General features: G+C 46.2%; 1 protein-coding gene across 3 annotated transcripts in view; it reads right to left on the bottom strand.

Moving 5' to 3' along the window:
• The window catches only part of HECTD4 (HECT domain E3 ubiquitin protein ligase 4), a 352,187-nt gene that overhangs the window by 247,624 nt on the left and 79,486 nt on the right, over positions 1-25,077 (bottom strand). For all 3 annotated transcript variants that reach the window (XM_073562745.1, XM_073562806.1, XM_073562884.1), the window contains exons 7-9: positions 13,320-13,490; positions 3,452-3,644; positions 2,084-2,245 (exon numbers count right to left, since the gene is read on the bottom strand). In XM_073562745.1, the coding sequence (XP_073418846.1) occupies positions 2,084-2,245; positions 3,452-3,644; positions 13,320-13,490 (526 nt within the window). The remainder of the gene's footprint in view (positions 1-2,083; positions 2,246-3,451; positions 3,645-13,319; positions 13,491-25,077) is intronic.

The following is a 25,077-nucleotide window of genomic DNA, read 5'->3' as shown; positions in this document are numbered from 1 at the left end:
GTGAAAAAGACTTGGGTATACTAATAGATCACAAACTGAATATGAGTCAACAGTGTGATGCAGCAGCAAAAAAAAGCAAATGCAATTCTAGGATGTATTAACAGAAGCATACAGTCTAGATCACGTGAAGTCATTATTTCCCTCTACTTCTCTTTGGTCAGACCTCATCTGGAATATTGTGTCCAGTTTTGGGCACCACATTTTAAAAAAGACATCAACAAACTGGAGCAAGTTCAGAAAAGAGCAACCAGAATGGTGACCGGTCTGCAAACCCTGTCTTATGAGGAAAGGTTGCAGGATTTGGGATTGTTTAGTTTGCAAAAGAGAAGACTGAGAGGAGACTTAATAGCTGTCTACAAATATCTCAAGGGCTGTCACATTGTAGAAGGATCATCTTTATTCTCATTTGCACAAGGAAAGACTAGAAGCAATGGGATGAAACTGAATGGAAGGAGACACAGATTAGATATTAGAAAAAACTTTTTGACAGTTAGAGTGATCAATGAGTGGAACAAGCTGCCACGAGAAGTGGTGAGTTCTCCTTCAATGGATGTCTTCAAACAGAGGCTGGACAGACATCTGACTGGGATGATTTAGCGAATCCTGCTTTGAGCAGGGGGTTGGACCAGATGGCCCAGGAGGTCCCTTCCAACTCTACGATTCTATGGATCTAGGCTGCTGTGCACACACAGCAGCCCCGCCCTGCCCCAGGCTTTATAATTTGTACATCTGTGTCTGAGCCTGCATCGCCCTTCATCTGTGTTTGCTGGTTAGGCAGTGTGTGGAGGTTTAATCTGAGATGTCTGTGTTCAGACCTGGTTGGCCTTTATCTGCACTTGTTTCATCTGGTTGCACGGGAGCGATTCAGACATGCTTCAGGTACATTTGTAATAGATATGGTCTTGCTTTTAAAATATCCAGGAGGCCGTAATGGCACAGTGAGTAATAAAAAATGTAGAGTAGGACCCCCCACATTAGATTGCCTTGGCGCGGTGGGGTGGCTCAATGTATTGATGAATATTTTGCCAAATGTCTCATTTTGATTACAGTTAGATGTCAATATGTGCATTGCACTTCATGTTATGCGTTCTGACCATCGGCAGCGCTGGCTTCTCTCTTTTTATATTTGCATATCACGTTCCCTAATCAGTCATTTTATGTGTAAGTGTGCATGTGTAGCCCATTCACTATCTCCATCTATCCCCCACTCCCTCAAGATGGCTGGACCATCATTGTAAATACACACCTGAACTCTGCATCTCCCCCACCTTATTGTAGATTGCAAGCTCTCACGAGCAGGGTCGTCTTGTTTTGCTTTAATCATTGTATTATTGATAAAGTTGTTACTTTTGACTGTTGTGTTTAAAACTGTTAAATTGTAAAGCGCTGCGGAATATGTTGGTGCTATATAAAGATTATTATTAATAATAATAATGTAAAACTACAAAATAAACCTTATGAAGAGAAGAATAGGACAAATATGAAAGTGAATGGTTTAACAAAAAGAGCATTTTATATGTATTATGTTTTCAACAACTGTAAGCAATCTCATTGTGCGTCCAAGGCCCTGACCACAATGTTACACCTTGCAACATTCATCAGGATTTACTAGGTAAAGTGTATAAGCCATCAATATTAGATCAGTGGGGGTCTGGCTATAGGCACCACCTTCAGTCAGCTGTTTGAAGAGGCTGCGGCGAGCGTGTGGGCACCACTGCCTATTCAATCTTTACATCAGACTGGTACATACTTTTCCTGCACAATGAGCACTGCAGCAGCTCCAAACAGCTGATCAAAGGGTGTGCCGATAATCGGACCCCCCCAGTATAATATTGATGGCTTATCCTAGGGATAAAAAGAAACCCATAGTGGATAAGAAAAGAAAGCACAAGAGAAAGTTTACAATATGTTGTTATCCAGTAAAGTAACACTTTATGTTTCAATCCACGGGATCGCTGAAACGTGCTGTACGGTAAGACCACATGGTCTCATTTTGTCCTCTTTAGCAGTGACAGTAACATTAGTCCGTGAAAAGCATGGTATTACAGAAGAAAAAAAATCAAAAACCGATGAAATTCCGTACTTTTTAGCGATGACAAGCCGCTGGTTCCACCAAAGAGAGACCTTGTTGCTGAACTTCCTGAGCCTCCAGGAGGGGGTACAATAAGTACCAGGTACGTTCCACATGTGTAAATTGGGGTCTTTCTTAACATTTTCAGAGGAAGGCCACAGCTTGTGTTTGCAGCTACAAGGCATAACAAGGCGTATTTACTGTTAGATTAATGTCACATTTTCATAGCAGACAAGCTGATCACTAGCATGTCCCTAGTTACAAAAAAATATTTTCTGTTCACATTTACTTCAGAGCTTCCACTTACAATGGAAGATACAGAGGTCCATCAGATCTGCCGTACAACCATGACCAAGAGTGCCTAACTGACCCAAATGGGGTCGGTTAAGGTTGCATAATGGCGTCCAAAAAATGGGGGTGGAGTGGTGTTTAGTATAATCCATACCTGCTCTTGGCTGAGAGGGTCAGTAGGCAATCCTAATCGGTGCTTAACAGCTACCAATGTATGCCCATGTATACAGTGATGGCTGCCAGTCACTGGTATGACTGCCCACTGCACCTCTGAGCCAAGAGTTGGCAGGGATTTCAATGGATTCCAAGGTATGCTGATTTTTTTCCTACAAATCTATGCATCAGCCTACACAGCTCCTTCTGCGCTATAACATGATGCCAGAAGAAGCAGGATCCACAAGATTACTGGACTACGAATATTGCTAAAATAGCATAGAAAACAGCAGTCAGTCTGCTGCATTACTTGCCAGTAAAGGTAAATCATTCTAAGCCACTTACTGTAAAAAGTACAACTTGAAAACATGTGATTAAAATATAACAATCAAAAAATGTACAAACCATACAATCATAGCAAAGTACATAACCATATCAACCCATTTACCCTTATACACTCTACTTCTTATTGATTGGCCGACATGGTTGTGACCACCCTAGACGTTATATGTATGCTACAACACTGTACCAGCTAGTCAGTTACTAAATTGGGTGACGAATCTGTCTTGTTGCTCTCTAAATGGACACCATGATGAACTAACATTGGGCTACTATCATACTGGTTAGAGACATGATTCACTGAATGATAATGTTGGTCCGTTTCATCTATGTACCCAGGGAGTAGTATATGTCGCCCTTGAGTATTACCCCAGTTTCTAGGTGTACTTTTAACAAGGTCAATACACTAGCCACATTGGGTTTCTATTGATCTCTGATCAGGTTATAAAACGTATTCAGCATCTTGTGGATTTATGCGTTATAAAATCCCTTTTCTTGTATGGATTTTTTTTTGTATATTTAATTATAGTATTAAAAGTGATATTTGATTATGAACATAAAATGCATGCAAGAAATAAACTCTCAGAGCAGACTCACCAGTTTGGTCCTCTTTCAGTGTGTTGGAGATTGTCGATCCCGTAAGGGCAGCCAGAGTCGCTGATGGAGAAGCCCTATATCTAGACAATCTACTGAGCAGCATTTCATTGATACTTTTCGCAGACTCGCCCTCTTTTCTCATTAGTATGACGCGCTCATGGAGAGGAATAGCTGTATGGACGCCATTTTCAACCTAAAACGTGCATACAGATGCATTAATTAAACCGTATTGACAAATATTATTTTCTCTTAGGCTTAAAAAGCCTAAGAAACAGCCCTCAAGAAACAAGAACTAATAGCATGAAATACTGTGAAGTGCTGATAAGGAACCTGCACTCCATATCCCTTATAATAATCGACTGACCCCACTGTTTCAGTTAGCCCCACAAACAATGAATTTACAGGCAGCGTGAACGCTCTAACAAAGCTCCATTCAATTCACAGAGAGATGAGAAGGAACATTCAACATCACATACCAGCTTCCCCGTTGGCTGCATGCAGTGATCACTAGGCGCTTACCGCATTCATTTATACATCGATCTTATATGCGGCCTGCTTCTAACTTATAGTTTCCCAGTGTCCTTGCAGAGTTAAAATTAGCTTTGATCCCCCCAAATATATGAAGCCATTATCGACCACAGCATAATGTTTTTAAGCTACAGATAATAAGTTCTAGATGGTGGAAGCTCAATCAACCACTGGCATCCCCAAAGATCGCCTAAAAGCCTAACAGGTGCCCTCTAATCCCGATTTAAATAGATCAGAAGGGCACAGGCTCAAATACTGATCTATGGGAAAGTCAAAGCACCAAACTGGACTTTTTCTGGCAGGTCCATAAAAAAAAAAAAAATGAATGGAGTGACGACTGATCATGTATACTGCTACTCCAACCTAACAGGGATAGAAGTGCCCCATGATAGCGATCAGTGGGGTTCCCAGCGCTAGGACCACCAGTAATCTAAAAGTTGTCAACTATTCTGCAGCTGGCAAGAACGCGTCTTCACCATACACCTCCTTTAAAAGGTGGCCATTGAGAGGACTTCTTGCGATGTGCCGCCTCTATACGGCAGTACTACTGAAGTGGCAGTACTATTTGCGGCACAGTCCAGAGGTTGGGCTCTGATCATTTAAGCTTTTAGATGCTATGATCAAGAGCAACCAAGGAATCAAATATATTTTACGGAGTCCAGTGGCTCCATCTTTCAACCCATCTGTTCTATCCAAGACAATTGAATGAACAAGGGTAGGGGCATTGATCCCCCCACCAGTTTTCCATTTGAAGCTGAGAAATACCGTATCTGTCCAGCACCCATACCATTCTGGAACAAGGTATTTATTGTGTAAAAGGGCTAAAAACTAAACAAAAAAAACAAAGACTTTATTGGCATTGCTACACTTGCTTTGACCTACAAATTAACACCGATATTTATTTTTCCCATATAAAACAATTAAAAGTGCGGTGAAACAAAAAAAAAAAAACGCAAACTCCCGCCATTGCTTTTTGGGTTTTATTTTAAAGACGTGAATTGGGAAATTTAAATGGACAGTATGATTACAGAGATACCAGACATATACAGGTTTTCTTTATTGAATTTTTTTTTAAGCCAACAAAATAGCATTATGGAGAAAAAAAAATATCGATTCATTTCGCCATTTTCTCAGATTCATAACTTTTTTATATTAATATCAATGGATCTGTTGTGCTGTATTGTGCATAAATATGTGACTCTTCAGATTTTGTATTAGTCTATGCCTGATGAAGAGACCTGAGTAGTCTCGAAAGCTTGCAATGTGTTACCATCTTTTCAGTTAGCCATTAAAACAGGATTTTTGGGTTGCTTACCGTAAAATCTGTTTCTCGGAGCCTTCATTGGGGGACACAGAGACCATGGGTGTATGCTGTGCTGCCACTAGGAGGCTGACACTATGCACAAAAAAAGGTTAGCTCCTCCTCCGCAGTATACACCCCACCGGCCGGCAGGGAATTCCTCAGTTAGTGAGAAAGCAGTAGGAGAAGAAACAGAATAGATTGAAAACAGAACAAACAACTCAACTGTAACCAATCAACCAAAGTAAGAACAGGAGTTGTAGAACATGGGAGGGTGCTGTGTCCCCCAATGAAGGCTCCGAGAAACAGATTTTACGGTAAGCAACCCAAAAATCGTGTTTTCTCGTTCGCCTTATTGGGGGACACAGAGACCATGGGACGTCCCAAAGCAGTCCCTGGGGTGGGAAACAAACTTCCATCAGGCCAGTGGACTCACCACTGCTGCCTGCAGAATCCTTCTACCTAGGCTGGCGTCCGCCGAAGCGTAGGTGTGGACCCTGTAGAATTTCACAAACGTGTGAACCGAAGACCAGGTTGCAGCTTTGCAAAGCTGCAGCGCGGAGGCTCTGTGGCGTACCGCCCAGGAAGCACCCACTGCCCGGGTAGAGTGCGCTCTGATCCCTGGAGGGGCCACTCGATGCTTAACCCGGTAGGCCTCCAAAATTGCCGATCTGATCCAGCAAGCAATAGTAGCTTTGGAAGCCGGGTGACCTTTCCGCGCCCCATCTGGAATGACGAAAAGAGAGTCTGTTTTTCGCAAGGAAGACGTCCTAGACAGATAGACTCATTGCCCTGACCAGATCCAGCTTGTTCAGGGACCGCTCCCGAGGGTGAGTTGGACTCGGACAGAAGGACGGCAGAACAATATCCTCATTGAGGTGAAAGGAGGACACCACCTTCGGAAGAAAAGAGGGCGGAGGCCGCAGAACTACCTTGTCCTGGTGAAGTACCAGGAAAGGAGAGCGGCAAGAAAGAGCCGACAATTCCGACACGCGCCGGATGGAGGTGATGGCCACCAGAAAGGCTACCTTCCAGGAGAGAAGGGAAAGGGAGACTTCTCTGAGAGGTTCAAAGGGAGAACCTTGCAGAACCTCAAGAACCAGATTAAGATCCCATGGATCTACGGGCGCTCGATACGGAGGGGCCGTGTGAGCCACGCCCTGAAGAAAGGTTTTGACCTGAGGGCGGGAGGCCAAAGTCTTCTGAAATAAAATGGAGAGTGCCGAAACTTGACCCTTCAAGGAACTGAGCGCAAGCCCCGCATCCAGCCCTGCCTGAAGAAACGCCAGAACGGAAGGGAGCGAAAAGCACATAGGCGCGATGTTATTGGCCTCACACCAAGTGAAATAGGCCTTCCAAGTACGGTAGTAAATTTTGGAAGATGATGGCTTCCTGGCTCGGATCATGGAATGAATTACTCGACCGGAGAATCCTGCCCTTTTCAAAACCTCGGTCTCGACAGCCACGCCTTTAAATTGAACGGCCGAGAATTGGGGTGGCAAATCGGACCTTGAGACAGCAGATCTGCCCTGTCTGGAAGCTTCCAGGGGGCGTCCGCGAGAAGGTTGACAATGTCCGCGAACCAAGACCTTCTGGGCCAATTCGGGGCGATGAGAATGACTGGAATTCCTTCTGCTTTGATCTTCAACAGCATGGGAAGAAGAGGCAGGGGAGGAAACAGGTAGGGGAGCTCGAACTGTGACCAAGGAATGGCCAGAGCGTCGGCGCCCACTGCGAGAGGATCTCGAGCTCTGGATACAAACTGTGGGACCTTGATGTTGAGGCGAGAAGCTAGCAGATCTACGTCCGGGGTTCCCCAACGACTGCAGACCTGAAGAAATACCTCCGGGTGTAGGGACCACTCTCCTGCCGCAAGACCCTCGCGGCTGAGAAAGTCGGCGGCCCAGTTGTCTACGCCGGGAATGTGTACCGCGGAGATTGTCGGAATCGAAATCTCTGCCCACTGAAGGATCTTGGACACTTCTGCCAGGGCTGAGGCACTCCATGTCCCTCCTTGGCGGTTGACATATGCTACCGCTTTGGCGTTGTCTGTCTGAATCCGGACAGGCAGGCCCCCGAGGAGTCTGTCCCAGTGGACGAGAGCCAGATGGATCGCTCGTATCTCTAGAAGGTTGATCGGCAGAGAAGATTCTTGAGTCGACCAACGACCCTGAACAGTGTGATTGCGGAACACTGCACCCCAGCCGAGGAGGCTGGCATCCGTTGTTACAATCTGCCAATGAACAGGAAGAAAAGACCGCCCCAAGAGGATGAGAGGTGACGTCAACCACCAGTTGAGTGACCGCTTGATCCGGCATGAAAGACGAACAGGGCGATCCAAGGACAGAGCCGACCTGTTCCACCTCGACAGAATGGCATGTTGGATAGGTCTGGCGTGAAATTGGGCAAAGGGAACTGCCTCTATCGCCGCCACCATTTTTCCCAGGACCCTCATAGCTGTTCGGAGGGATGGAAATCGTGGGGTCTGCAGCGATCGCACAGCCTGCTGCAGGAAGAGAATCTTCTCTTGTGGGAGAAAGACCCTTGACCGACGAGTGTAGAACAGTAGGCCCAGAAACACAAGACGTTGAGTAGGGACCAGACAGGACTTTTTCCTGTTGATGATCCACCCGAAATCGGAAAGAGTGTCCAGGACGATCGTCAAACTTAGGCGCGCCTGCTGGAAAGAGGGAGCTTTGATCAGAATATCGGCGAGGTACAGAAAAAGAACGAGACCTCTGATCCTCAACAAGGCCATCAACGCAGCCACGATCTTCGTGAAGACTCTGGGAGGGGTGGCGAGACCGAAGGGCAGCGCGATGAACTGGTAATGTTCCTGGCGAACCGCAAAACGCAGGAACTTCTGACGAACTCTCTTGTTGAGCAGCTTGAGATCCAAGATGGATCGGACCGCCCCGTCTTTTTTTGGCACGACAAACAGGTTTGAATAAAACCCTGTAAACAGCTCCGATTCGGGAACGGGCACAATCACCCCGGGACTGAGGAGAGAGTCGATGGCCGTAAAGAACCCCGGGATCAAAGCTGGATCTTTTGGAGGACGGGATTCGAAGAAACGATCCCGTGGAAGAGAGATGAACTCTATCTTGTATCCTGACGATACAACCTCCCTGACCCAAGCGTCCTCTACCGAGGCCAGCCAGACGTCCTTGAAGAACAGGAGTCGACCTCCCAATTGGGAGGGACCCTCGGGAGTCCGAGGATAGTCATGTTGATGTGGGCCGACCCGATCCGGATCTGGATGGTCTGCCCCGCGAATAGTGGGAGCGTCAGGAGGGAGTGGGTCTGAAGGAAACTTTCTTCCTATCTTGGCGTGCCTGCGGTCTTTGCTGGTTGGAGGAGGTCTCCGCCGTATTGAAACGGCGGTAAGCCCGAAAGGGTCGAAACTGACGCCTCAGTGGGGGTCTGCGAGGTTTGGCCTGAGGCAGGAGAGAACTCGTGCCTCCGGTGGCGTCCTTAATAATTTGGTCCAATTGGGATCCAAAGAGGCGCCCTCCCTGAATAGGCAGATTAGTAAGAGACTTTTTAGAAGACAGGTCCGCCTGCCAGGCCTTGAGCCAAATTGTACGTCGGATTGCCACAACGTTACTTGACGCCTGGACTGCGCAGGATGCGGCATCCAAAGAAGCAGAAAGCAGATAATCCCCCGCATGGGAAATCTGATTGGCAAGATCGGCCAATCGATCTGGTTGTGCTTTCTCTAGGATGCCCTGACGAAGATCCTCTGCCCAAGTGGCTATGGCTTTTGCTGCCTAAAATGAAGCAAAAATTGGGCATACCGCCGTCGAAGCCGCTTCGAAGGCAGACTTCGCTAGGGATTCTATGATCCCATCATTAGAATCCCTAAGAGACGCCACGCCTGAAAGCGGGAGAACCGTGTTATTAGAAAGCCTGGACACGGCCGGATCGACCGAGGGAGAAGCAGACCAGTTGTCCGTGAGCTCTTTAGCAAACGGGTACAGAACGCCGAGACGCTTCCCTCGTTGAAAGCGTCTGGTCAGATCCCCTCTTTCTCTGGTAAAAATCTTTCCAAACTCGGAATGTAAAGGGAATACCCTGGAGGGTGTTTCCTCCCGTCTGAACGAAACCTCCTGATTTGAGGATTTCGCAGGGGGGTCAGCAATGTCGAAGGTCTGGTGGATCGCTGCAATGAGGTTCTGCACAGTAACCCTCATGTTCGCATCCTGATCCGAATCCAGCTCTAAGATCCCCTCAGATGATCCGTCCGAGAGCGCTTCACCTGACTCGGGAGAGGAGGCCCGGGAGGGATGCTGCCGAGAAGGACTATGTGGTGACATGGGGCGAGGAGAGGAATCCGGCTGGGGATCCTGCCTGGGTCTTTTGCGACTATCGCTGGCCGACTCAGATGGAATCTCTCGGGACCTGCTGGACCCTGTAGAGGTGTCCAGGGGCAGCTTATCCAGGACGGCTACTAGGGTCTGAGACACCCTGGTGAGGTCTGCCACTGACTGTGATAGAGACGAGGCCCAGCCAGGCATGGGGGGGGGTTCACTCTCGCCTGGGGCCCTAGATGGCTCCTGGTCGGCGTCAGGCTGAATAGGGTTGCTACAATCCAGGCAGAGGGAAGTGGACTGACCTGAGGGAAGTTTGCGATTGCAAGAAGAGCACGCAAAGTACTTAACTAAGGTGCAAGAGGAGGCAGGAGGACGAGAGCGGTCAGACTTAGAATTAGACATACTGACGGACAGTCACTGAGGCAGTGCCGGAAGGTTGGGGGACAGGAGGCAGAGGAGGGTGTCAGTCTGCAGTCGCAGAGCTACTCACGGTCCGGTGTCCTGTCGCAGCTTCCAGCAAATGAAGTGCACGGCTTGTCTGGGCTTGCAGGGGGCACGGCAGATAAGACAGCGTCCGGCTGACAGGCTGTGAAAATGGCGGCAGCCTGAGAACAGAGCAGGAAGCGCGCACTTCGCTGCAGAGACCGAGGAAGAAGATGGGCGGGGCTAACCGCCGATGTTAAAAATGGCGCCGTCCTATCCAGACTGGGGTGGGTGGAGACAGCGCCGCCTCGGGGAGACTTAGCGTGAGGGGAGAAGGCGGTGGGCAGGCTTAAAGCGGGCGGGAGGAAAGCCCGCCCGAGAAAGAAGGCGGGGGGCGTGGCCGCGACGCAGGACAAGGCCCAAGATGAAGCCGGGGCCTGGATTAGATGAGGCGGCCGCCTGTCAGCACGGGGCGGCGCGGAGGCCCCGCAGCACTGCCGCGGTGACCGCTCCTGAGGCTCGCTGGGGCCGGAAGGGAGAAACCCCCCCCCCTAGAAATGCACTGGGGGCAAGTTGCGGCAGAACAGGCCGAGAAGCCGGGGCCTGAATTAAATGCGGCGGCCGCCGGGAAGCGCGGGCGGCGCGGAGGCGTCGCAGTACCGCCACAGTGACCTCTGGGGCTGCCGAGGAGAATGGGACCCGGGCCTCATACTTACCCTCCATCACTATAATAAAGGTACCTTCATCCAGTGTGTGTTGTCACGAAGAGTATCCGCGCCTCATCCAACCGACAGGCTCTGGTAGGAGAGTGGGTGGGAGGCGGGGGACGAGGACCATCTGGATCGCCTGACACACATCCGTGTACGGTCTCCTGGTCCTGCTGTAGAGACCTATGAGGATACGGGGTGGCAGTACACGCCGTACTCATAGTCTCTTTGTGGGAGTACAGTTGTGACTGTTCACACTGTATCCCTCCGGGAACCTGAAAAGGAACGACGCACAACGAGGTAGATATGGGTCTAATGAAAGACCCGTGTCCACCTCCTACTGACACTAAGCTAAACTGAGGAATTCCCTGCCGGTCGGTGGGGTGTATACTGCGGAGGAGGAGCTAACCTTTTTTTGTGCATAGTGTCAGCCTCCTAGTGGCAGCACAGCATACACCCATGGTCTCTGTGTCCCCCAATAAGGCGAACGAGAAAAGGTATCAACTACTGAGAACTCTCAATTCTGAATATTTTTGGATCTGTATGGGGTATTTTTTTGTGATGTTTTTACTCATACTATTTTGGGTCACATACTATGTTATGATTGCTTTTCATTGCGGCGATCAAAACCCGCAATTCTGGTGCTTTGATCTTTTTCCCTTTTTACAGCCTTTGCCGATTTATTTAATTGTATACATAAATAGATCGGACTATTTCCTGGACACTGTAATAACAAATATATATTTTTTTTTTTTTTTTTTTACATTTCTATATTATTAACTAAGGAAAAGGAAGAGGGAGGGGGCAATTAAAAATTTCTTATATACTTTTTTTTGTCATTTCCATTTTACTTTCTTAGTCCCCTAAACTGCGATCATCTGGTCAATTGTACTATGCACTGCAATGCCACAGTATTGCTGTATATTGTAACAATGAAAGTCTCCTATGACGCAGTGCCACAATCTGGATGTCAGAGATTGCATGACCGGCATGGGGAGGGGGTCTTCAGTTGTAATATCAACTGATCGGAGGTCTGCAATCACTCCACGGGGGGGTGGGGCTGATAGGCGGCCAAACTTAGGGTCCCGTTACACTAAACGATGCACCAGCGATCCCGACAAGGATACGACCTTGTCAGGATCGCTGGTGCCTTGCTATATGATCGCTGGTGAGCTGCCAAACAGGCAGATATCACCAGCGATCAAGACCAGCGAGGACGCTGGTATCCAAGGTAAATATCGGGTAATTAAGCAAGCACGCCGCTTAGATACCCGCTGTGTACCTTGGATACCTTCGTGCTGGCGCTCGGAGCTGGTATCTAAGGTAAATATTGGGTAACTAAGCGCGCGTGTCACTTAGTTAACCACTGTGTACCTTGGATACCAGCTCCCAGCATGCAGGTATCTAAGGTACACAGCATGTAACTAAGTGACGCGCGCGCTTAGTTACCCGATATTTACCTTGGATACCAGCTCCCAGAGTCTGCTTACAGCGCTGGGAGCTAGCTGATTGTTGCTCTCCCGCTGCCACACACAGCAATGCATGCTGGCCAGCGGGAGACCAACGATCAAAAAATGGCCCAGGACATTAGAGCATGATCAACGATACCAGGCAGGGGGGCCAGTCGCTGATGCATGTCACACACAGCGATCTCGCTGGCGAGATCGCTGTTACATCACAAAATCAGCAATCTCGCTGTGTGTGACGGGGCCTTAACATCCAGGCCGGAACGCAGTGCTTAAATACTGCTGTCAGCTATTGACAGTGGCACTTAATAAGTGAACAGCAGAGACTGGTGAGCACACTGATCGCTGATCAAAAAGGAAGATGTCAACTATGCAATACAGCGGACATGTACCCTCTGTGGAGCGGGCTCTGCTTCATCATGAGTACTGCTCTTATAACTAAAAAAAAACCCTACAAATAATATTAAAAACTATTTTCTTAGAAGTTTTAAAAACGTTTCCTGATCCTTTGCCCAATGAAAACTGTATATGCATCTATCAATATGTCTCTCCTTAGGCTGAGTTAACACCTACATTTAGTATCTCATTTTGTTTCTACAAAGGGTGCCACATGAATCATGCTACAGGAAAAAAAAAAAAATGAAGCATGTAGCCATTTTATTCTGGTGAAAATGATTGAATCTGCAATGACTATAAAGCTCAGTATAATTAAAGTACTTTAGAGCTCATATGTTGATACAATGATGTATGTCATCAGTCCGACCAATGTCGGACTGGGGTGCAAAGGGCCCACCAGTAACCATCTCCAGGGCCCACATTTCAGCTATATGCAAATATGACATTGTCCTCAATCATAAATGTATATAACAAATTGGGTAGATTGGTTCATGAATAATATAATATGCTGCCTCTGTCTGTACATAGTGATTCATGTATATTGTGCCAAGTACTGAGCATATGAGAGGGTGGTCGCCCAGTATTGCACAGGGGCCCACCGGAGGATTCTCCTGTGGGCCAATCCGAGCCAGAGAACAACCATAAAAAAAATACGCACACTGGTGGCATCTATGGCAAAATATAAATATACTGCAGATAGAAAGCAAACTTATCAAATGTCATCAAGTATCTCACATTTAGTTCAAAGATGTCCATGAAAATGGAGTGGCCCTTTGGAGTCTTTTCGTTTAGACTGGCTGGAGACCAGATCCAGTAGAAGTAAGAGCCATCAGAGCATAGGTGTACAGTTGTCATGTTGCTCCCAACAGGAAAATGATTGGCTGGCATGGTGATTATCTGAGAGAGCTAAAGAAAAACAAATTTATCATTAGGCACACATAAATATAGCATGATCAAACTGCTCTATTCAATCCACAAAGAGAAGAAAAATGAGGGATCAGGACTAGTGATGAGCGAGCGTGCTCAGATAAGGTGTTATCCCAGCATGCTCAAGTGCTAAGAGTGTGACTTCAGCGTGCTCAAATACTATTCTAGAGTCCCCGTGCCTGAATGTCTCGCAGTTGTTTGACAGCCGCCACACATGCAGGGATTGTCTAACAAACAGGCAATCCCAGCGTGTGTTTTGGCTGTCAAACAGCGGTGGGGACTCAAACATAGTATTAGGGCACGCCGAAGGCACTATTAGCACTCAAGCATGCCGAGATAACACCTTATCCAAGCAAGCGCGCTCATCACTAATCAGCACATTGAGAAGCATATTGCTAAGGTAAAACTAATCCCAAACTGTCCTTCAACTGTATCAATAGTAAAAGAATCAAAAATGAAAGTGTAGGCCCCTTAAAAAATTGTGAGGAAAGAATGGTTGTAGATGACGTGGAAAAAGCTAATATATTAAACACCTTATTCTCCATGGTATTCTTGGTGGAAAATAAAATGCTAGGTGAAATGCCGAGAGACAAAGAAAACCCTATATTAAGGGTCACCAATCTAACCCAACAAGAGGTGCAAAACCGGCTAAATAAGATTAAAATAGATAAATCTCCGGGTCCGGATGTCATACACCCACGAGTACCAAGAGAACTAAATGATGTAATAGACAAACCATTATCTATATATAATTGCCTTAAATTGTCCGTCATCCACTTCCGTCTGGATGTCCCCGAATCCCACAATCCATCGCGCCGCACCGGAAGTACGCCGACCGCCATTTTGGAACACCCAAGTGATGCCGCTCGGATCCAGGATGCAGCTGTGATAACGAACACCGCTGCGATCTCGACCGCAGCTTGGATCCAGGCCGCCAATGCGATCCCGAACGCCGCTGGGATCCCAGCTGCCGTTCGGATCCAGGCCACCGCTGCGATCACGAGGCTGTGAAAGGGGTGTAACGAGGGGGTATAACGAGAGTGGTGTAATGAAGGGGGTATAATGAAAGGGTGTAATAAGAAGGGAGTAACGAGAGGGATGCCGCCGCCAGACCCCACCAGGACCCACCGCCTGACTACACGCGCCAGATCCCACCGCTGCTTGCCCACCCACCTCTGTGCAGTCACAGCCGGCAGGAAAGACCGCGGCTTGAGGCCTGTGCTGGAGATTGGGTGCGGCCACCCTTTGGTGGCGCCGCACACCATCTCCAGCACAGGCCGCAAAACACCGTCTTTCCTGCCGGTTGTGACTGCACGGAAGTGGATGGGCCGCCATCCCCAGTGCTACAAAGCTACCCCCATCGTGATGTTACCGCCCTCCCGATGCGATAGTATCGGGCACACATCTAGTTTCTTATATTTAGGGACTCTATAGCGACGGGGGTCTGTTCCACAGGGACAAAAGGGTTCTAAAAGTGAACCTGAAAATTATAGGCCACTAATTATAACCTCTATTGTTGGTAAAATATTTGAAGGGTTTCTGAGGGATGAAATTCTGGATTATCTCAGTGAGAATAACTGTTTAACTCCATATCAGCATGGGTTTATGAGGAATCGCTCCTGTCAAACCAATCTAATCAGCTTTTGATGAAGAGGTAAGCTATAGACTGGACCAAGGTGAGTCATTGGATGTGGTATATCTTGATTTTTCCAAAGCGTTTGATACCATGCCACACAAGAGATTGGTAAACAAAATGAGAATGCTGGGGGAAAATGTGTGTAAATGGGTAAGTAACTGGCTTAGTGATAGAAAGCAGAGGGTGGTTATAAATGGTATATTCTTTAACTGGGTCATTGTGACCATTGGGGTATCGCAGGGGTCGGTGTTGGGACCTATTCTCTTCAACATAATCTGACATTGAGAAGGACTTGGGGATTCTAGTTAATGATAAATTTACGTGGAGCCGCCAGGGTCAGGCAGCGGCTGCCAAGGCAAACAGGATCATGGGGTGCATTAAAAGAGGTCTGGATACACATGATGAGAGCATTATACTGCCTCTGTACAAATCCCTGGTTAGACCGCACATGGAGTACTGTGTACAGTTTTGGGCACCGGTGCTCAGGAAGGATATAATGGAACTAGAGCGAGGACAAAGGAAGACAACAAAATTAATAAAGGGGATGGGGGAACTACAATACCCAGAGAGATTAGCAAAATTAGGATTATTTAGTCTAGAAAAAAGATGACTGAAGGGCGATCTAATAACCATGTATAAGTATATAAGGGGCAATACAAATGTCTCTCCGAGGTTTTGTTTAAACCAAGGAAGGTGACGGTCACAAGTGGGCATTCTCTGTGTCTGGAGGAGAGAAGGTTTTTCCACCAACATAGAAGAGGATTCTTTCCTTTAGGACAGTGAGAATCTGGAATTCCTTGCCTGAAGAGGTGGTGATGGCGAACTCAATGGGTTCAAGAGAGGCCTGGATGTCTTCCTGGAGCATAACAATATTGTATCTTACAGTTATTAGGTTCTTTAGAAGGACGTAGATCCGGGGGTTTATTCTGACGGAATATAAGCTGAACTGGATGGACAAATGTCTTTTTTCGGCCTAGCTAACTATGTTACTATTTTACATTTTTCATTGCACCCCCTGGTGTATGCCAGTCTGTGTGTGCTTGAAGACATGTTAGTCATCAAAGCATTTTTCTTATTTTAATGTAGTCCTTTTTCATTTCTTCATCTTTTCACACATTTCCTAGTAAAGCCCCCCCCAGTACAGTACAGCCCTGTCAGCATTATCCTTTAAGATGCATTTACTACAATGTGAGGAAACATACAATAGCGCATAATAATTTGCTTTTGTAAGAGTGACTTATTATATTGTGCTTTCTTATGACAATACCCGGGTAGTTCTGTAGCCGGCATATCAAATTGCTACATGGTTCAGCAAAAAGTTAATTTTAAACTGCTGAAGCAACAGAAGACTCAGCACTTTTGGGCTTAAAGGCATAGCGCAATGCAGATAGTAGGCTTTTCTAAACGGGAGCTCTGGCAGAACAGTAATAGTATAACAAAGAAGAGAGTTAATGTAAAACCCATGAATCCATTCATGCTGCTCTGTAATTGATGAAGGACAAATATAGGGAATCCAAAATTTCTCTGACTTTCGTGCTGTAGTAAAATGGGATATATTAACCCCTTCGCACCCGAGCCTGTTTTTGCCTTCGTGACCGGGCCAATTTTTTCAATTCTGACCAGTGTCACTTTATGAGGTCATAACTCTAGAACACTTCAACGGATCCTGCTGATTCTGACATTGTTTTCTCGTGATATATTGTACTTCATGACAGTGGTAAAATTTCTTTGCTATGACTTGCGTTTATTTGTTAAAAATATGCAAATTTGGTGAAAATTTTGAAAATTTTTAATTTTTATGCCCTTAGATCAGAGAGTTATATCTCACAAAATAGTTAATACATAATATTTCCCACATGTCTACTTTACATCTGCAGAATTTTGGAATCAAAATTTTTTTTTGTTAGGAAGTTATAAGAGTTAAAAGTTGACCAGCGATTTCTCATTTTTACAACAAAATTTGCAAAACCATTTTTTTATGGGACCACCTCACACTTGAAGTGAGTTTGGGGGGTCAATATGACAGAAAATACCCAAAAGTGACACCATTCTAAAAACTGCACCCCTCAAGGTACTCAAAACCACATTCAAGAAGTTTATTAACCCTTCAGGTGCTTCACAGGAATGAATGGAATGTGGAGGGAAAAATAAACATTTCCTTTTCTTTCACAAAAATTTTCCTTTAGACTTTTTTTTCTTTACTTTCGCAAGGGTAACAGAAGAAAATGGTCTATACATTTTGCTTTTCAATTTCTCCTGAGCATGCCGATACCCCATATGTGAGAGAATAATACTGTTTGGGCGCACAGCAGAGATTAAAAGGGAAGGAGCACCACTTGACTTTTGGAATGCAAAATTGGCTGGAATCGATAGCGGACACCATGTTGCATTTGGAGAGCCCCTGACATGCCTAAACAGTGGAAACCCCCAATAAGTGACCCCATTTTGGAAACTAGACCCCTTAGGGAACTTATCTAGATGTGTATTGAGCACCTTGAACCCACAGGTGCTTCACAGAAGTTTATAACATAGAGCCGTGGAAATAAAAAAAGCAACATTTTTCACAAATAAATTGTTTTAGCTTCATATTTTGCATTTTCATAAGGGTAACAGGAGAAATTGCTCCATACAATTTGTTGAGTAATTTCTCCTGAGCATGCCGATACCCCATATGTGGGAGAATAATACTGTTTGGGCGCATGGCAGGGCTTGAAAGGGAAGGAGCACCACTTGACTTCTGGAATGCAAAATTACCTGGAATCGATAGCAGACACCATGTTGCGTTTGGAGAGCGCCTGACATGCCTAAATAGTGGAAACCCCCAACAAGTGACCCCATTTTGGAAACTAGACCCCTTAGGGAACTTATCTAGATGTGTATTGAGCACCTTGAACCCACAGGTGCTTCACAGAAGTTTATAACATAGAGCCGTGGAAATAAAAAAAGCAACATTTTTCACAAATAAATTGTTTTAGCTTCATATTTTGCATTTTCATAAGGGTAACATGAGAAATTGCTCCATACAATTTGTTGAGCAATTTCTCCTGAGCATGCCGATACCCCATATGTGGGAGAATACTACTGTTTGGGCGCACGGCAGAGCTTGGAAGGGGAGGAGTGCCATATTGGAGAGCAGATTTTGCTGGAATTGTTTGTGGGTGACCTGTCACATTGTCAGAGCCCTTGACGTGCCTAAACAGTGGAAACCCCCAATAAGTGACCCCATTTTGGAACCTAGACCCCCCATGGAACTTATCTAGATGCGTAGTGGGCACTTTGAACGCCCAAGTGCTACACAGAAGTTAATAACGAAGAGCCGTGAAAATAAAAAAAAATCATATTTTTTCCACAAAAAATTACCTTTTCGCCCTCAATTTTTTTTCCAAAGGGTAACCAGAGAAATTAGACCCCAACAGTTGTTGTGCAATTTGTCATGAGTATGATGACACCCCATATGTGGGGATAAACCACTGTTTGGGCGCATGTCAGAGCTTGGAAGGGAAGGAGCGCCATATTGGAGTTCAGATTTTGCTGGAATGTTTTGAGGATGTCATGTCATATTGTCAGAGCCCCTGAGGTGCCAGAACAGCATAAGCCCCCAAAAGTGACTGCATTGAATGTCAAAAAAGTTTAAAAACGTGGTTCTGTATGGAAGATTTTAAAGCAGTCATGGAGGCATAAGGCTGGCAATGATGGGCATTGTGGGCAATAATAGCGGGTATCATGCCTCATTCCTCTCTTGGAACATACACAACATCTTCTCTGGGGGTTCTTTCTTGTTTCAGTTGCTGGAATGAGTGCAATAAAATGTCGCTCAGTGAGTCTTCTAACATCTTCAGATTCTAAAGGATTGGCGGGGACAAAATTTTCAAAAACAAGATGTTCAATGACCTTTTCCTGATAATCAAGGAAAGTATCTGTATTTCCGGCTTTTCTGTACAACACAAAGGAATTATATGTGGCCACCTGAAACAAATAAATGACTAACTTCTTATACCAGGTATATGATTTTCTTGATACCTGGTATGGCTGTAGAACCTGATCTGCAAGGTCCACACCCCCCATATATTTGTTGTAGTCAATGACAGACACAGGTTTTGGAGTAGTGGATCCCTGATGGTCTGCAATGGCCTTTGTGACATCTGTGTGGATCGAGCTCAGGATAAAAATATCTTTTTTATCCTTATACTTAAGGGCAAGCAGCTCTCCATTGCGTAAAGCCCCTGACTGCCCCTTTCGGAACTTTTCGTTGACCAACGATTGTGGAAACCCCTGACGGTTTTTGCGAATGGTCCCACAAGCCCCTATGTTATGGTCAACCAGACTTTTAAATAGGGGTATGCTGGTGTAGTAGTTGTCAACATACAGATTATAGCCTTTTTGTAAAAATGGAGTTATCAGCTCCCAAACAATTTTTCCAGATGTCCCCAGATAAGTAGGGCATCCTGGTGGGTTTAGTTGGCTATCTTTCCCCTCATAAATGCGAAAAGCAGCTGTGTATCCGGTTGAACTCTCGCACATTTTATAGAGCTTTATTCCGAACCTTGCTCTCTTAGAAGGAATAAATTGCTTGAGGTGCAGTCTTCCTTTGAATTTTACAAGGGACTCATCAATGGAAAGGTTTTCTGTTGGGGTGTAGAGCCTCAAGAACTTTTCTGTTAAGTCTTTGATGATGGGTCTGATTTTGAATAGTCTGTCATGTTCTGAGGCATCTCTGGGCAGGGATTGACTATTGTCGTTAAAATGCCAAAACCTCATGAGCATTTCATAACGGGTCCTAGGAAGAACTGCAGAAAACATAGGGGTGGCTTGAACAGGGCGGTTGGACCAATAGGACCGAATGCTCGTTTTTTTTACAAGCCCCATAGTGAATGTAAGTCCTAAACATTTTTTCATTTCTAAGACATTAGTTGGTGTCCATAAATTTGACCTAGCATAACAGGATCGTGGATTCTGGCTGATGAATTGGGACGCATATAAATTTGTTTGTAGGACAATATGCTCTAGCAAGCTATCTGTCATAAACAAATTAAAAAAATTAATTGGTCCAAAATTTTCCACCTCCACATTTATACCAGGAATGGCATTAAAATTAGGGATGAATGGAGTAGCCGAATCCGAAGCCTCCCATCTGGGAAATGCTACATCAAGAGGCAAAGCCCCTTGGACACTGACGTGCGCCAATTCACGAGCACTAGGGACAGCGCTAGTACTGGGCATTGTTCCCTGAGTTGGAGACGTTTCTCCAGTAGCGCTATTTGTCCTTCTTGTTGTACTGGTCCTTGTGTGTGAAGATGGACCAGAATCACTGCTCATTTCTGAGCTATCACTGTCACTGCTACTAAAGCCCTCGAAATCCACATCGCCATCTGACACTGCGCTTTCTTCACTGTCAGAACATAACAGTGCATAAGCTTCCTCTGTACTATAATACGGACGGGCCATTTTATTAGTTTTTATTTTTTTTCCAGAAATAGAAAACTCTGAGGTGACGTGACTGACTGATGTGACGTGACTGACGTGACGTGACGTGACGTGACTGACGTGACTGACGTGTCGTGACTGACGTGACGTGACGTGACTGAAGTGTCGTGACTGAAGTGTCGTGACTGAAGTGTCGTGACTGAAGTGTCGTGACTGAAGTGTCGTGACGTGACTGACTGACGTGACTGACTGACGTGACTGACTGACGTGACTGACTGACGTGACTGACTGACGTGACTGACTGACGTGTCGTGACTGACGTGACGTGACTGACGTGACTGACGTCACGTGACTGACGTAACCCTAACTCCTAACAGTAACCCTAACTGTTACTAGCCCTAACCTGCCTTATCTGGGTTTTTTATTGTTTTTTTCACTTTATAGCACAATTGCTGCCTGGCACAGCTGTTGCCAGCAGCACTTGTAACGCTGTTTCTCCTCAAATCTCTCACTGACAGGAGCTCTGAGGAGAAACAGCATTTTTATAAGGCAGATCGCTGGGAAAGTTTGTTGCTACAACAAACTTTTCCCAGCGAGCTCTCTCATTGGCTGCTGTGATCTGACGTCATCAGGACCTGAACCAATCAGGTCTCGATGAGGTCAGGGGTCCCAGCATGCATTGTGCGCCGGGATCCCTGCATTATAAGGTACGTGGGGGTCCCGGGGGGCACAAAACCGCCGACAGTAGATAAACGTCGGCGCTGCACAAAGCCCAGCAAGCGCCAACGTTTATCTACTGTGGGCGGTCGGGAAGAGGTTAAAGATGATCTGTCACTTGCTGAAGAAAATTGGGTTAAATTCTTTGCAAAGAGCTCTGCCAGTTTTATCGCTCTACTGTAGAGGCATTCACATTTCTTGCTTTTAAAGCACAGCATGTGAAAGTTCTGCTTGTATGGTGGCTTGCGAAAGTATTCACCCTCAACTTTTTATCTATGTTGTTACATTGTAACCTGTGTTTAAATATTGTTGTAATCAGATTTTGTATGAGATGCATCAGATACTAAATAGTTTAAGTTGGTGAAATGAGAAAAATATAGTGATTGGCATGTGCATATGTATTCACCCCCTTTGCTTTGAAGCCCCTAAACATTTCTGGCTCAAATAATTACACCTTCATAAGTCACATGCTTAGTGATACACAGGAGGACGTCCTAAATGCCACATGATCTGTCTGTATATACACATCTTTCCTTAAAGGCCACAGAGGCTGCAACACCATTAACAAAAGGCTCCACTAAGAAACACCAAGGAGACAAAGGAGATTTCCAAACAACTCAGGGACAAAGTTGTGGAGAATTACAATTCGGGGTTGGGTTATAAAAAAAATCCCAAACTCTGATGGTTCCCCGGAGCAGCATCAAATTCATTATCATTAAACGGAAAGAACATGGTAATACAGCACACATGCCAATTGACGGCTAGCCACCAAAACGCTCAGCGCGGGCAAAGCAAAGAGAGCATTAATCAGGGAGACCGCACAGAGACCAAAGGTAACCCTGAAGGAGCTGCAGATTTCTCAAAGACTGGAGTATCTGTCCATATGACCACAATAAGTCACACACGCCATAGGAGGTGGGCTTTATGAAAAAGTGGGCAGAAAAAAGCCTTTATTTACACACACAAATTGTAAGGCTCATTTTGAGTTTGTCGAAAGACATGGGAGACTTCTAAAATGTATGGAAAGTCAAATGAGACCAAAATTGAACTTTTTGGTCACCAAGGTAAGTGCTATGTCTGGTGCCAAACCAACACAGCTCATCACCCCAAGAACATCACCCACCACAGTGACACATGGTGGTGGCAGCATCATGCTGTGGGGATGTTTTTCGGCAGCAGAGACCGGGAAAATGGTTCCAGTCGAATGGAAGATGAATGGTGCGAAATACTGGGATAATTGTCTGGCCAAGATGAGCAGAGACCACTCCTCTCTGCTTCACACCTAAATGCACTTAGTTGTACATATATTGCATAGCTCAAGTCTGCATAGACTTCAGTCTGCAGTGTGATTCCTATAAGTGTGTCCTAGAAGTGTGAAGATAAATTTTAGAATTAAAACCAGAATTGAACCATAAGGGAACTGAAGGTAACTGTACACAGCCACTGAAAAAAATGTTTCTGTTTGTTTTCACTTTCATCCCTATAATCCTTCACTTTCTGCTAATTCCCCTAATCCCTACTCCTAGTAAGGAACTGTTCATCTCTTCTTCAATCCTCCCCATCCACCTCACCTCCTCCTCAAAACTATTCCTTAACATACCATCCTCTCCAAACACAGACAGCCCCCTCATGCCCTCTCCTGCTCCCACCTGCTAACACTTTCTCTGCTCCTTCTCACTGCTGGTGATATCTCTCCAAATCCTGGTCCTCCTCACCACATTCCCAGTCATTTCTACCTCCCATCCACGCTCTATCACAACCTTCCGTAACCACTCCAACCTTATACCCATTCACCCAGCCCCCACTTTCCCAGTCCCACTAACAGGAGCTCTGTGGAACGCTCGCTCTGTCTGCAACAAGCTTTCCTACATCCATGATCTTTTTGTTACTACCAAACTTTCCTTCCTCGTCATCACCGAAACATGGCTCACCCCTTCTGACACAGCCTCTCCTGCTGCACTTTCATATGGTGGCTTCCACCTTTCTCACACCCCCCGCCCCAGCAGCAAACATGGCGGAGGAGTTGGTTTTCTCCTGTCAGATACCTGCTCCTTCACCACCATCCCACTGCCACCCTCTGTTACCCTCCCTTCCTTTGAGGTGCACTCTGTGCGCATCTACTCCCCCTCCAACCGGCTGTCATCTACCGCCCCGCAGGGCCAGCCACCACCTTCTTTGATCACTTCACCACCTGGCTACTTCATTTCCTTTCCGCGAACATCCCTACTATCATCATGGGCGACTTCAACATCCCCATTGACACATCCCTCTCAGCTGCTACTAAACTTCTATCTCTCTCTTCCTCCTTCAGCCTCACTCAATGGTCTTCTACAGCCACCCACAAAGATGGCCACACACTGGACCTTATCTTCACCCGCCTCTGCTCCCTATCTAACCTCTCTAACTCACCCCTTCCTCTCTCTGACCACAACCTTCTCACATTCTTTTCCCTCTCCACTCCATGTCTACAATCCCCACCCCATAAACTTTCACACCCTCGCAGAAATCTTAAACACCTTGACCTACACTCATTCTCTGAATTCCTCCTCCCTCTCACAGATATAAGTTCCTTACACAATGCGGATGATGCTGCTGCTCTATATAACACCACAATAGCTGTAGCTTTGGAATCTGCTGCCCCACTTACACATACCAAACTTCGCAAAATCAACAGACAGCCCTGGCACACCAGCCTGACCAAAGAACTGAGGCGAGCTTCCAGGGCTGCTGAGCGCAGATGGAAAAGATCCCACTCCAACGAGCACTTCATCGCATTCAAACAGTCCCTCACTACTTTCAAGACCACACTCGCCACAGCTAAACAAACCTACTTCTCATCTCTCATATCCTCCCTGTCTCACAACCCTAAACAGTTATTCAACACCTTCAATTCTCTCCTCCGTCACCCAGCACCTCCTCCATCCCCACTCATCTCAGCTGAAAACTTTGCCTCATTTTTCAAGCAGAAGAATGATAACATCAGAGACAGTTTTAGTCAACAACCCCAGAGCCCTTCCTTCCGACTTCCCAGCCCTCCACCTCCAAAACCAACTTCTCCACCATTACAGAAGATCGACTCTCCACTCTACTCTCAAGATCACATCTCACCACCTGTGCACTTGACCCGATCCCATCCCACTTCATCCCAAACCTCACCACAGTCTTCATCCCAACCCTAACCCATCTCTTCAACCTATCACTAACAACTGGTGTTTTCCCCTCAAGCTTTAAACATGCCTCCATCACACCTATCCTCAAAAAGCCCTCTCTTGACCCATCCTCTGTATCTAGCTATCGCCCTATATCACTTCTCCCCTATGCCTCCAAGCTACTGGAACAACACGTCTACCTTGAACTGTCCTCCCATCTCTCTTCTTGCTCCCTCTTCGACCGCTTACAATCTGGCTTCCGGTCACACCACTCCACTGAAACTGCCCTTACTAAGGTCACCAATGACCTCTTAACCGCCAAGAGCAAGCGACACTACTCTGTCCTCCTCCTCCTGGACCTGTCGGCTGCCTTTGACACAGTGGACCATTCCCTATTATTACAGACCCTCTCATCCCTTGGCATCACAGACTTGGCCCTATCCTGGATCTCATCATATCTAACAGACCGGACATTCAGCGTCTCCCACTCACACACCACCTCCTCACCTCGCCCCCTATCTGTCGGAGTCCCACAAGGTTCAGTTCTAGGACCCCTGCTCTTCTCCATTTACACCTTTGGCCTGGGACAGCTGATAGAATCTCATGGCTTTCAGTATCATCTCTATGCTGATGACACACA

This window comes from Dendrobates tinctorius, unplaced genomic scaffold, assembly GCF_039654945.1.
Source record: "Dendrobates tinctorius isolate UK_male_01 unplaced genomic scaffold, ASM3965494v1 ptg000003l, whole genome shotgun sequence".
NCBI classification, from domain to species: Eukaryota; Metazoa; Chordata; class Amphibia; order Anura; family Dendrobatidae; genus Dendrobates; species Dendrobates tinctorius.
Note: the sequence above shows the minus strand (reverse complement) of the source record. Positions and strands in the feature narration are given on the sequence as shown.